Source organism: Chinchilla lanigera, unplaced genomic scaffold (assembly GCF_000276665.1).
Source record: "Chinchilla lanigera isolate Chin_1 unplaced genomic scaffold, ChiLan1.0 scaffold00048, whole genome shotgun sequence".
In the NCBI taxonomy this organism is placed as follows: domain Eukaryota; kingdom Metazoa; phylum Chordata; class Mammalia; order Rodentia; family Chinchillidae; genus Chinchilla; species Chinchilla lanigera.
In genome coordinates, this window is record NW_004955449.1 from 13580834 (window position 1) to 13595167 (window position 14334).

General features: G+C 39.8%; 1 protein-coding gene across 1 annotated transcript in view; it reads left to right on the top strand.

Annotated features, from left to right (window-relative positions):
* Positions 1–14334, top strand: part of Pla2r1 (phospholipase A2 receptor 1, 180kDa) — a 111450-nt gene that overhangs the window by 38376 nt on the left and 58740 nt on the right. The window contains exons 7-9 of the mRNA XM_005393355.2: positions 9343–9537; positions 10591–10748; positions 13810–13908. Coding sequence (XP_005393412.1) covers positions 9343–9537; positions 10591–10748; positions 13810–13908 — 452 coding nt within the window. The remainder of the gene's footprint in view (positions 1–9342; positions 9538–10590; positions 10749–13809; positions 13909–14334) is intronic.

Here is a 14334-nt window from a genome sequence, read left to right on the forward strand (position 1 = left end):
TCAGCAGTGAGGCCATCTAGTCCTGGGCTTTTCACTGATAGTAGATTTTTATTACTGGAGTTCATTTTCTCATTTACTATTGGTCTGTTTAGGGTTTTCTGTTTCTTCAAGATTCATTCTTGGTAGGGTATATATGTCTATGAATTTGTATATTTCTTCTAGTTTATAAAATTTGTTGGTATAGAATTTTTCAAAATAATTTGTAATTATCTTTTTTATTTCTATGATATTTCTTTTTTAAAGTTTGCTTTTATTTATTAGAGTTTTCTTAGTTTAGCTTAATGTTTATCTTGTTTGTTTCTTTTTCTTTTCTTCTGTTTCTTTTTATCTTTTGCATATTTTAACATGCATTTCATTTGTATCATTTCTGATCTGTATTATTTCTTTCTTTCTACTGATTTGGGGTTTGGTTGGTTCTAATTTTTCTGTTTCCTTGAGATGTGATGATAGATTGTTTATTTGAGATCTTTGTAATTTTTGAAGTAAATGGTTATTAGTATAAACTTCTCCCTTAGCATCATTTTTGATGTTTCTGATAGGTTTCAACATATTCTGTCTCCATTTTCATTTGTTTCAAAAATATTTTAGTTTCCTTCTTGATCTCTTATATTAGTTGTTCAAAATTAACTTGTTTAATATCCATGTGTTTGTATAATTTCCAAAGTTTTTGTTAATTGATTTTTAGTTTTATTGCTTAAGGTCAGAAAGATAGTTCATGCAGTTTCATTTTTGTTTTGTTTTGTTGTTTTATGTTTTATTTTTGAGACTTATTCTATGGCATATGACATTTCCTGGAGAATAGGTGTATTAATGAGAAAAAATGTATTCAGCAGTTGTTGAACATCATTTGTAGATGTCTGTTAGGTTCATTTGGTGTAGGATTCAACTTAACTCTGCCCTTTCTTTGTTGATTTACTGTCTGGATAATACGTCCATTGTTGAAAGTAGGGTGTTAAAATGCCCAACTGCTATCTGATTCTATCTCTCCCTTTAAATTTGTTAAGAAGGCTTTATCTACCTAGGTGTTCTGATATTAGGTGTTATAATTATTCCTCTTGCTGAATTAGCAATAATAACCTTCCTGGTCTCTTTTCCCTGCTTTAGATGTAAAGTCTGTTTTATCTGATATAAGCATGTCTATTCCCACTTTTTTTTGGTCTAAGTTTGTATGGACTATTTTATTCCAGGTCTTTATTTTTAGTCTATTTGCTTCCTTAGAGGAGAAATGAGTTTCTTTTAAGCAACATAGAGTTGGGTCTTGTTGTTTCATTCATTTTTAAGAGAGGTGTAAAGGGATTAATTAGAAGAATTTTTAAAGTACACACTCAAAGAAATAGAGTGCATGTGAGTGGAGGGAGAGAGACAGACAGACTCACAAGCTGGATATAATTTATGGGTATTTGGGATGGAAATCTGGAACTTGAGAATTTATAGAAAGAGAAGATTTAATGTATGGATGAAAAGTAATGACTTTTCCTAATAGTAGCTCTCTGCATTGGTTGGACAAAATACCTAAAACCTACAACTTGAAGGAGCAGAGGTTTATTTGGGTCAAATTTTAGAATTTTCAGTCCATATTCAATAGGCATAACACACAGAACAGCCTGGGTAGAAGGCCTTGGTACAGGGAAGATGCTCACATCATGACAGCCGGAAAACAGGAAGAGAGGACAAGAACTAGCAAGAACGAAATATACCCTGCCAGCTAGCATTCCCAGTGACCTGATCTTGCCACCAAGCCCGACCTTCTAACATCACATTTTGTTCATGCACCTTCATGATTCAATCACCTTCCAAAAGCCCTGCCTATGAACACATAAGGCTTGGAGGGAGGGAGTCTAGATAGAAACCATAATAAGGATAATGGGTCATTCATAAGTGACAGTTGCTACAGGAGCTATGAGCAAAAGGGTGATGGCCCAGGATTTCAAGGACATCCTTAAAATGAGTTATCACAGATAGTCTGTCCAGTATCTCTCTTGTGTACATTTGGTGGACTATGTTAAAATGCAAACTATTTATGAGTGTTTGAAGCTGAGCTCTGCTGCTGTAACAGTTATACTTCCTGAGGATGGGAGTTGGTAGGTAAAAGGCACAGCACTCCATGTCTTTTAACTGGATAACTTAATCTTGTACATTCAGGGTAATTATCAATAGGTAAGGCCTTACTAAAGCCATTTTGTAATGTGTTTTCTAGTTTTGTTGTAGTTCTTTTCTTTCTTTTTCCTTTCTTCTTTTGTGATTAAGTGATTTATTCTCATGTGTTTTGATTCTTTCTATTTTGTTTATGGTTTATCTCTTATAGATTGTTGTTTTTGTGGTTGCCATGATGTTCATAAAAATATTTGCACTGTAGAAAGCTATTTTGAAGTAATAACAACATGATCATAAAGGTAAAAACAGAAAGAAACAAAAAAGAATGAGAAAAATACATTAATAAGAAAATCATGCACCTGCAGCCCATTTCTACCCACTGTCTTGATTACTTTTCTCTCATTGCTGAGACAAAATACCCAATGCCCAAAATGAAGGAAGGAAAGGTTTATTTAGCTTATAGTTTGTGGAGGTTTCAGTGCATACTTGGCTGTCTCTGAGGCAGAAGACAGCAAAGCAACAAGAGCAAAGAGGGGAAAGGCAGCTGAACAGCAAAGCAGCCAGAGCAAAAGGGCAGAATGGCGCCAAGCAGCTTCTTTCCCTGCCTTACAATGTAAACAGGCTACCCCCACCTAAGAGGCGTGTAGCTCTCACATAATCTCCATGCCCTCCTCTTCCACAGGCTCAGGATGTATACAAAGTAAGCACCCTTGCTTCCTGCTGAGTCACTGAGCCAAACCTCTAGACTCCATAAGTTGACACAATGTATCAACCATAACACCCACCTTTAAAATTCTTCATAGCTCACTTTACATCTTTCTACATTGCTTATCTTTTCACATATGTAGTTATTTTAATTATTTTGTTTTTAGTCATCATATTAAAGGTTACCTTGCTGAACCTTTAGTATGAATGGTTACCATATTATACCTACAAATATTAGAGCATTTTGAAGATGTGTCGTATTGCTAGTGAGTTTTATGTCTTCCCATGTTTTCCTCTTATTCATTAGCATCTCTTTCAGTGTAAAAAAATTTTTAGGGTTAGGTCTGGTAGAGAAATATTCTGTCATTTTTGTTTGGGAATATCTATCTCTCCTTCATTTCTCAAAGATGGTTTTGCTGGATTTAATACTATATTCTCAATTAATAGTTTTTCCTCCCATTAGTCCTGTGAAACCTTCATGCAACTATCTCCTAGCCTGTAAGGTTTCTGTTAAGAAACTTGCTGTCAGATAAATACAGACACCCCTATGTTACACTTGTTTATTTTTTCCTGCAACCTTGAGAATCTCCTCTTCATCTTTCACTTTCTAGAGCATTCTAAGATGTCTTGAATTAGCCTTGGTTTAGTTAAATGAAGTTTTCTACCTCTTCAGCAATCTCAAGTCATTCCTGAACCCTAGTAACACAAATATTTGCTGTTTCAGTACTATTCAAAAATTCCTATGAACTTTCATTTTTCTTTTTTCTCTTTCAAATTAATATTTTCAAATAGTCTGTCTTCAAGCTCATTAATTTTGCTACTTGATTTGATTCCTTTATTATGTTTTAAATTTCACTGAATGCATTTTTGAGTTCAAGAATTTATGTTTGATTTTTAAAAACTGCTTCCATCTCATCATTGAGTTTCTCGGTTAAGAGTATGAAGTATTTCTCTGTGTTTTCTTCAAGTTACTCAAGTTTTCTTTAAATTCTTTGTAATTTTTCTCATACTATTTGCTGCCTGGTCAGTTTCTGGAACCTCATTTTTAGTAATAGGTGAGGTCATAGTTTTCTAAAAGCTCTTTATGCTTGTTGGCCCATGACATCATGAGGAAGGTTTTTATTCCAATCTTCCTAATCTGGTTTCTGTTATGCTTTTCTGTCCTGTTATGGTTTGTATCTAGATGCCCCCCCAAATTCTCATGCAGTCATAGGGAAGGCTGTTTGGAGGTGGTTGGATCAAGAGTGTGTGAGATGCTGGGATCAAAGATACAATGCTAGGATTAAGGGTGTGAATGGTACCCATCCTAAAGGTGGATAACCTGGATAAGATATAAGGCATGGAGAAAGGATCATTGCTTGTTGCTTGCTGCTTGCTGCCATGCTGCCATGCTGCCATGCTGCCTTCTGCCTGTCATGAACTGTTTTGCTCTGTGATGCCCTTGTACCATTCCTTGGAGCCAGCCAACTATGAACTGAAATCTCTATAAACTGTGAGCTAAATAAATCTTTCCTCCTTTAACTTGTGGGAGTTGAGTATTTTGTCTCAGCAATAAGAAAAGTAACTGAGACAGAATTTGGTACTGCCTTGTTTACTTTTCTCTTCTTGCTGAGACAAAATACCTGATGCCCAGAATTAATGGAGGAAAGGTTTATTTGGCTCACAGTTTGTGAAGGTTTCAGTCCATACTCAGCTGTCTCCAAAGCACAGTGGCACATGGCAGAGGGCAGAGGGGCAACAGTTCATGGTGGCAGAAGGCAGCAAAAGCAACAAGAGCAAAAAGGAAGGAGCTGCAAGCAAGCCTCTTTCCCTCCCTAATATTGTATGCAGGCTATCTGCCCCAGGGCAGGTGTAGCACTCACACCCATAATCCCAGCACTGGATCATGAATTGATCACAAACTTCAGAAGCTTGTTCCATGACTGCATGAGGTTTTGGGAGGACATCTAGACAGAAACCATAACAGGTACCAAAAGTGGAATGTTGCCGTGACTATATCTGACCATGTGGTTCAGGAGATTTGGGACTGGCTTTTAGGAAGAATTTGGAAATGTTTGGAGATGCTGAATGGAAAAGCAGTTCTGGAATGCCTTAAACTATACTTGATAGGAGATTCTGGTTAGAGCTAAGAAGACCAGAATGCTGATGGAAACGCTGCCTGCCAGTAAAGTCCAGGCTCAGGATATTTCTCCTGGGAAAAAGGAATGTACTGGCTGCTGGACTCCTGACAATGTGTGTTATGCTTTGGAAGAAAGTTTATCTGCATTATGTTCATGTCCAGAGACTTTACCTGAGAATGACATTAAAGAAAGCAGACTAATTAATCTGGCAGAAGAAATTTCAAGGTAGTCTAAAGTTGAAGTGGTAGCACAGCTATTTTGGGGAGCTTTTAGCCAGATTTATGTAGGGAATCAAGGGCAAAGAGCCCAGCAGAACATTTTGAGTTTGGCCAGAAAAGATGCTTGAGTAAAACTGTGGCCTGCAAACATGGAACAGAGATGAAACTGGTCACTGAAAAGACTAGCAAGAAAAAGCCAAGTATTTCAGAAGTGGATGATAGAAAAGATGGCCTGAGTGTATCACAAAAACCAGTAGGACTCTACCCTTTGCAGTTTAGAACTGTACAAGTGAAAAACTTTGCTTTGAGAAAACAAACCCCATAGCACCAGATTTCAGAATGGCTTTGGTCTAGGGAAGTTGTTCTTTGGAATTTGGTTGATAGGCAATCAACCCCTATAACCAAGAAAAAAGGAAGCCTGGCTAAGCCCGGCTACTGCTTCAGCTCATGGCCTACCTTGACATCATCCATATACTGCTGGTTTTAGGAGCATGTAGAATGCAAGAGTTATGGGGGCAGGAAGGCTTCCACACAGATTTCAGAAGAAGGCCTGGGAGGCCCAGCAGTGTGTCCATAAGGAAGGCAGTGTGTGAATCTGTGAGCATGAAGCTGAAGGTGAAGTGGAGACTCCAGAAGTTTGGAGAAGCATGGAACATTAATTGTCTGAGGTAAACTGCAAGGAGGAAGCAGAGTTGGCCCCAGAGGTAAGGCATGGGAGCCACAACCACTGACAATGCTGTAGGGACAGAGCCACCCAAACCTTTTGGTGTTCACAACTTGCCACAGATTGCCTTGAGTGCTAGACAAGAAACTGCAGGACTTAATGATTACTCTGCTGGGTTTTGGACTTGCTTTATTCCCACCCCTTTTTATCCTTCTTTGTACCTTTTGGAATGGAAATGCCTATGTTATGTCATTGTACATTGAAAGTGTTTAACTTTCTTTTCATTTGTACAGGGGCTTGCAGCTAAGAGTTTGCCTTAAATCTCAGAGGAGATTGGAGTTAGCTATAACTTTTAGAAATCTGAAAATTCTTGAGATGGGCTAAATGCCTTTTGAGTAAGAAATGTGCATAAGTCTTGGCAGGGGCAGGGGCAGAATGTTATGGCTTATATCTAGATGTCCTCCTTAAACCCTCATGCAGTCAGAGGTGACACTGTTGGGATGTGGCTGGATCTGGTTGTGTGAGGCTGGGATCAAGGATGAAATTCTAGGATTAAAGGTGTGAGTGGTACTTTCCCTAAGGGTGGGTAGCCTGAGTAAGCTATGAGGGATAAAGAAAGGGTTTTCCCTTGTTGCTTGCTGCTTGCTGCCATGCTTTTTTTGGTTGCTGTAAACTGTGATGCCCTTATGCCATTCCACCCTGCCTTGGAGCCAGCCAACTGTGAACTGAAATCTTTACAAACTGTGAGCTAAATAAACCTTTTCTCCTTTAAGTTGTGTGTGTTGGGTATTTTGTCTCTGGATGAGAAAAGTAACTAAGACATTTCTAGAAATTCTAAGCCATCTGCTTATTTTCCCTGAGGCTATAGTTTCTTCCAGTATTTCAGTACTTGATGGCACCCAGGTCCTGATTTGCCAGGAGCCTGTTTTTTGCCAGGAGCCTGTTGTTAGTGGGTTGTCACTGTTTCTGTGCTAGAGAGCAATTCCTGATTTGTCCTGAATATACTGTGCTATTTTGTTCAGAAAGAACCATGAGAGTGCTTAGAGAGAGTAGTATGTCCCTACAAGTGTCTTCCTTGGGTCAGAGTAGGCCTGGATGCTTCATCCACAGTTACTTGCCTGTGGTCAGATGCTGCAGGATACTGCCTGCATCTTGGAAGAGTCACTATGGATGTACCAGCCTCAGGTTCCTGTATCATATTTGTGCACACAATTGCTGCCAAACTGTGTCAGACCCTGTGTCCATAGCCTGCCAAAACTAGAACAACACTGAAATAGGATCAAGGCTCACACAAGGGGTGCCTGTTGCTAAGGAGGATTTGTGATACACTTTGCTGCTTGCTGGAATACAGTCCAATAGACTAGGGCCATGTGTCTTCTCCTGTCACTGGAGCTCCTCTAGATGTCCCATCTACAAATCAGTCTGGGAATACGTTCCATCAAGATCGGCCCAGTGTTAATTTTCACCAGCTAAGTTCCAGGGCAAAGTCTTCTGCTTACTCCCCTGCCCAATACCCAGCTAATGGGGTCTTGCACCATACTATGTTGCCCAAGCTAGGGATAGTGCTGCTGAAGGCTATGACATGGCTACTTAAACTGGGTCACTCCTGAGTCTTACAGTTGCAAGGACCTGCACAGTCTTGCAGGTGAAGGTGGAGGACTAAGTCCCATCCTGCAGCTAGCAGTGATGCAGAACAAAATAAGTCTGTCCCACTGGACACAGATCTCTATCTGACACAGGAGCAGTTCTAAAACTCCATCTATGAGCATCAGCTTGATAATAACTGATCCTGAGGTGTGGGTGGTAGAGGCCACCAAAGCTGACTCCAAACTGGGTCACACCCTTACTTTCAGCCACAGGGGACTGCACAGTCTTGGAAAAGGATAGATGTGCTGTGAGCCTACTCTGAGGCAGGAAATGATGCAGGCTGAAATAAGCGTCTGTCTAACCAGTACACAGGCTGATTCCATGGCTGGCCTACAGGTTCTGTCTGTGACCTCTTAACCTGTGTATGGGATCTTTAGTTTCCAGTGGGTGCAGCGTCTCACAGTAGCGGACAAATCCATATGCTTACATGCCCTGCTGTCTCTGCCACCCAAGGTTGGAGGACGGATGCTCGAGATGGTCAGTCATCTGGCCTACTGCAGTTCCTGTGGCTTAGTTCATGGATATTGGCCAGACAGCTCCTGAGGCTTTTCCCAGCGCTCAGTTGCACCATGGCAGGCCTGTTAGTGGGTTTCAAGTCTAGGGCTTGGACTTAATTCCCTCTCCTTTCCAAGAGGAAAGTATCTCTCTCCATGTTAAGGTGCTTGGAGGTGAGGGAGGGGAAACAGACAACTCCTTCCTTCCTGCTTTCTGCAGTATGTCTTCATTTTGTTACACTACACGCAGGCACTGTGCTTTCTCGCCTGATTTCCTTAGCTCTTGTGAAAGTAGTTTGTTGTGTGGACAGCTGTTCTACTACGTGTACCTGTGGGGAGCTCATCGTTGGAGGAGTTTACTCAGCCACCATCTTTTGGGGTGGGCAGAGGCAGGGGTGTCTGGGGAATCAAACCCAGCACCTGGCACATGGCTGGCAAGCACTTTTGCACTAAGCTGCATCCTGAGTCCTCAGCCAGCATTTCCCTCTTCCTCCCCAGGGTTCTTGTGTGCCTCTGTCCTTGCTTCCATCTTTCATCTTTTCATCTTGCCTTTAGAGTAGGGGCATTGAGCATGTTTAAAAAGCTTTACGTGACTTTTTTAGGTTGAGAATGGTTGGGGTAGATAGTGTCTAAATATTCTAGCACTCTCTGATGTTGATTCTAATTGCTGTCAGAGTCGTAGAAGCAACTTTAAAAGAACTGTTTCCTGAGTAGCAATGAAATTGCACATAAGTAAATTAATTCTGAAGGGAAGCACCTAGTAGAGGTTAATAATCTAAAACAAAAATGTGATCACCAGCTGGGGAAAAATTCCTGAAAAAAAGAGCTAAAACTTGGCATGCACCCTTCCACTCTGCCCCTGGAAATCCAACCCAGAGTCCACTACAAGAACCTGACTGCCCCTGAAAGTGGAAACTCCTTGTCATTCCTACCCTAGAGAAAGTGGTCAGAGTTTTAAGCTATTTTGTGCTGTGGGTAAATATGTATAAGGAAATCTATATACTGTTTATAAAATCTTTGGAATTTAAAGTGTGTTCCATAATAATTCTCTTGCCAGGTAAGAAGATTTCAAAAATGGGCAGTTCTATTAAAGTATATATTTAGCCCCTGACTTCTTGCTTTCATTGGAGAGTATAACCTTTGTAATGTCCCCTACTTTTTGCCTTAGATTTTTCATTGAGAAAATGAGGCACTAAGATTCATTAGACCTTATATCTAGATCTAGATCAGTGATTTGACCCTTCTACATTTGAAAGCTCTCAAATTCTATGAATTATGTGTCACTTCATGTGTTCTTGTTTCTCACACTTAAGAATAATCATATTAATAGCAATTTATTTACAGAGTAATAAGTAATGCTTCCATACTTATGGAAATTACATTTTTATTGATTTAAAAAGAAAAAGATGCTTGGAAATATCACGCTACCCACTGTGAGCCTGGCTGGAATCCCTACGATCGTAACTGCTACAAACTTCACAAAGAAGAAACGACCTGGAATGAGGCTTTACATTCTTGCCAGTCTGGTAACGGCACCCTGACAGACATAGCTTCCTTAGCAGAGGTGGAGTTTCTTGTAAACTTCCTTGGAGCTGGTGAGTACTGACTGCCTTCGACTTATGAGGTATGAAATACGATGGAGTATCTGTTGGATTAGTGATTACTCCTAAGTAGTATGCAGGAATGCAGAGTCATTGGATTTAAACACCTGTTCAGAAACTTTATAAAATCTTTACAGATGCCAGATATATTACACGGCTTTTTAAACAAAATTGAGGGATGGAGATTATTTATGGATATTTCTAATAAACCTAAACCTATAATTTAGCTTTATGGCCTTTAGATAGCAGTATTGTGTTGTGCTCATGTAAAGAGAATTTTCTAGGCACACAATTAGATTTAAATCACTTTAGCCAGTAGCAAAGGATAATTTAGCTGATGCAGTGGTTCTCAGCCCATGTGTCATGCTCAGCTGCGGGCTCCTGGGCCTCCACCACGTTCAGTCCATCAGAGCAGGTCTGCTTCATCTTGTGTCCCACATTTGACATGGAATCCTGCTAAAAGAAAAAAAAAAAAAAAAACTTTGAACTCCTGGACTTTGTCAATGTCTAAAAATGAAAGAAAAAAAAAGAATCTTGACCCCACCTTGATGACCTTTTCAATGTTGTTTTAGTTTCAATTAAAAACAAAAATCGTTCTCTGCATTTTTTCCTAATCCTTTGCATTTAGTATTAAAAGAATCCTGCAGCTACTTCTGTGTCAGTGAGGATGCGAACATCTCTCTCGTTATTAAGGGTCTTCTCCCCCTACCCAGACTACTAAGCTTTAGTTATTTCCTGTCAACTCGTTACTCCCACTGCAATGCTTTTAAAAGTTTCAGTTTCTTTTTCCTTGGGAGAAAAATCTTTAAGCTTTGTCCTTGTTTTAGCTTTAGCTCACATTCTGCTTTGGTTCACTTACCTCCTAAGAAAGAAGATCTGGATATAATAGAAAGGAAAGGATTTCAACCGGTATTTTATACACTTAAACAGCTTTCATTACATTAAGAAATAAATAAGAGATCACATGCAAAATGGTGTATTTTGGTAATAACATTGATATATTATCACTTTAAGATCTTTTAAGTAAATTATATTTATCTTTTATAGAAAATGCATCAGAAACATGGATTGGCTTGAGCAGCAGTAGAATTCCAGTTTCCTTTGAATGGTCTAATGGTTCTTCAACAGTATTTACTAATTGGGACATACTAGAACCCCAAATTTTTCCAAGTAGAAGCCAGCTGTGTGTCTCAGCAGAGCGCCCTGTAAGTTGATTCATTTGTTCAATGTTCATTTTGCTGAGCTTGTATTGAGGGTCTGTGCTGGAGACATAGACCACGGCAGAGACTAAGACATGCATGGTGCGAGTTCTTCATGGCGCTTCCAGGGTAGGCAGGAAACAATTACACAGAGAAAACTCATGGAAATTGTAGTTATGCTCATTGTTCTGAGGTTAGAGGTGACATGAAGTGAGGAGCGTGGCTTGGAGTTACTCCTTCAGACAGGACAGTCAAGAAAGTCAATATTTAAGTTAGGATTTTAAAAAAAACCACTTGCAGAACAGGGGAGAGAACATTCCAGGCAGAGAACAGCAAGTGCAAAGGCAGGTCAAAGCTTGCCATCTTTAATGACAAGGAGAATGACCGGCAGTGATGAAGTGGTAGGTGATAGGAAAAGTGGAATGTGAAAATGGCTTATAGGCCATGGTATAGGAACCATTAAAGTGTTGTAAGGACATAGGGAACATACTCTGGTTTACATTTTGAAAAGAAGTCATAGTGTTACATAGAGAATTATTTGGAGAAAGATAAAATAGAGTAGAAAAGTCATTTTGGGGGCTACCTGTGGTAGGGACAATAACTAGAAGTGAACAGATGCAAGGATGTTTGGGGTAACAAGACATTGCTAAATGAGATTGAGGCAGTAAGAAAGGGGTGGATTTCAGGATTGAGGAACCACCATTTTGGTAGATGGTGACACTGTTGACCACCATGTTGAAGATGAGAGGAAAAACTGAGGGTGAGAAGATTACTCTGGAGAGTGATGTTTTTAAAGGTCGATTATCTTACTAACATAAATGATTTTGAACAGTACGTGTAACCTTTTTGAAAAATATAAACCAATGACAAACCTCACTTTTTTTAGCATGAAGGGAATGGCCCACTGGGCTGAAGTTCACATCTGCCCAGCATTCTCATCTCTCACTTATCTAAAACATCTGATGATACAGAATAGTTTAATCCTAAGCCACTTCATGGTTTAGTATGTGTTTCAAATGGACATACTCTCTTTAACTGCTGAGAGTACTCACTGAGTTTTAGGAGGTTATTGGGATTGTGTGAGATTCCTCATTCATTCTAGATATTTTTTTGTACCAGGAATCGAACTCACAACCTCATGCTTGCCAGGCAGGTGCTTGCACCACTGAGCTATATCCCCAGCCCTCCTCATTTATTCTAACCACTGGATACCATATCTAGTTCCCCCAAGAAATAGTTCATTAATGCTACTTATGTAGCTTGATAAAATTGTGCCAACCAAACATGGAAAACTTCTAAGCACTTTCTTTGTGACACATTTTATTGTTGTAACTTTTAAAGCTTGAGTTAACATGTGCAGTTCCAACTGTACTTGCCAGCATAGTGCCTGTGAGCTACGTTTGAGGAGGGAAATGACTTCTCCAAAAGTTTGCCATGGGTCTAGTACTTCTGAGATCCAATACACTTCATTCTACTCCAGTTATGTCTTACTGATTCACTGGTTTTGTTGTAAATTAAGATGACCTTCACCTCCTAATGACTGACTTATTTCACTGAGTGTATTTACTGCTGAGGAGCCAACATTTGGATGGGAACTCATTTTAAGAGAATGAGGATAGATATTAATACTACTGAGTAGTCAGAACAATGCTGCCCTAAGTATATTTTGTAGCCCCCCTTTTGGCCACTTAGTAGCTCCTTAAATAGATGTATAAAAGTCAACATCTACTTCTATCAAGTTCTATCAACTAGGTTTCCATCAACTCAATATAAATATAATTATTATAACTAACAAGTTACCTAACATGGTTAACACCTAATTTTGCATGCCTAGGAAACCTCATTCATCCATGCACCCAATAGTTATTAAGCAGCTATGGCACACTTGACACTATCTTGTACCTAGATGGTTTGCTGGACGACTCCGTGAAGGAGAGACACAGCACTGTTCTTACAGTGAATGTATCAGCCTCTGACATGATGTATTTCTAAAGGTCATGGAAGGCCTCAATTCCCATAAAAACCTGGATACCTGAAATACCACCTGAAATTGTGTGGTGTGAGTCCAAGGTTCTGATTTGTGTTAAAAAAATTTTTAAAGTATTTGGGAAAATAAAATTTGAATTTGTTAGTAGTCACTGCATCATTATTAATGTAGAATCTGAGCGTACCCTTCAGCAGCCCTAGGAGAAGACATGAAGGTATCCGCTTGTAATATAAAGAGAAAGTAAGTGGGGCTCTGAAAACTTAGTGATGCAGAAGGACATTAGGGTTTGAACATGAATCTCAGCCAGGTAACGTCCACGTGTTTCTCCAGCATGACAGCTGTATGTGGAAGCAGCAAAGCCTTTGATTTAACACTTACACTGGAGAAAGTAGCATACTCAGTCAGAGGCATGACTTGGTCCAAGTGATTCTCAAAATGTGGCTCCAGATCTGCAGCATCGAAGTCCCCTGAAGCCTCGTTACAAATGCAAATTCTGTCCCTCCAAAGCTGCTGATTGAGACACTCTGATCAGGAGGCCCAGTCAGTGGTTTAGGAATTCCTTCCAGAGACTCTGATACACCCTAACAACTGAGGACCATTTCTCTAATCTGCTTTTTTAAAAGAAAAATTGAGGGCAATTTAATGCAAAGCCTGGCTGACCACGTTATCAATCCTAGCTCCAATATTTTGCTGATTGTAGGACCTTGAACAGACTATTAAACTTAACCTTTAAAATGGGAATAACAATTGCTTTCTCATGGGAATGCTGAGATTATTTGAAAATCACCCAACATTAGGCCTAGCTCGTAGCATCAAGCAAGAAGTATCCATTGTTTCCTCCACCCTGCCCACTCAGTGTGGGACTGCAGACATTGGAACTGTCACATGCTGCAGAGCCAGCACCCACCCCCACGCCCTTCCATGGAGAGAGAGCCAGCCCTTTCCACAAACAGGCAGGACCCTGAAACATTACCCCACTGAAGTACTTGCTGTTAATTACATTTGGCTGATAATTGTTGGTATTTCTCATCAACATGAGCATGAAATATATTCATTCATCTTGTAACACTTTCTCCACAGGAGGGACACTGGAAAGTTAAAAATTGTGAAGAAACACTTTTTTATACTTGTAAAAAAGCAGGCCACATCCCTTCTGACCCAGAATCAGGATGTCAGGAGGTAAGTTTGTAATGCTGCAGTTTAGGTACAGAGAGTACAGAACTAGAATAATATACCCTCCACCAACTGAAAGCAAATTTTCCTCCCCAGCCTTTGCTCACTCTCCCCTCCCTCTTTTATCCCTCCCTTCCTCCCTCCCCTCTCTTTCCTGCCACCTCTTTTTCTGAGAGTGAGCTGCATTTTAGAAACCAAACAATTATAATCTAGAGCCCCTGAAAGATCTATAGCCCTGATCACATTGCCTTGCTGTGCTCTGTGAGCCACGGATGCTTTTTTAAAAAATTAAAAAATATAAATGATCTTGTTGTACCATCTGTACAGTCACTGTCCCACGACGCCCCTACTCACATGTAGTTTTCATAGTTCTCAAGAAGGATGTCACAGAGAAAGCGACCACGTCCCTGAAGTCAAAGAGTAAACTTCTGC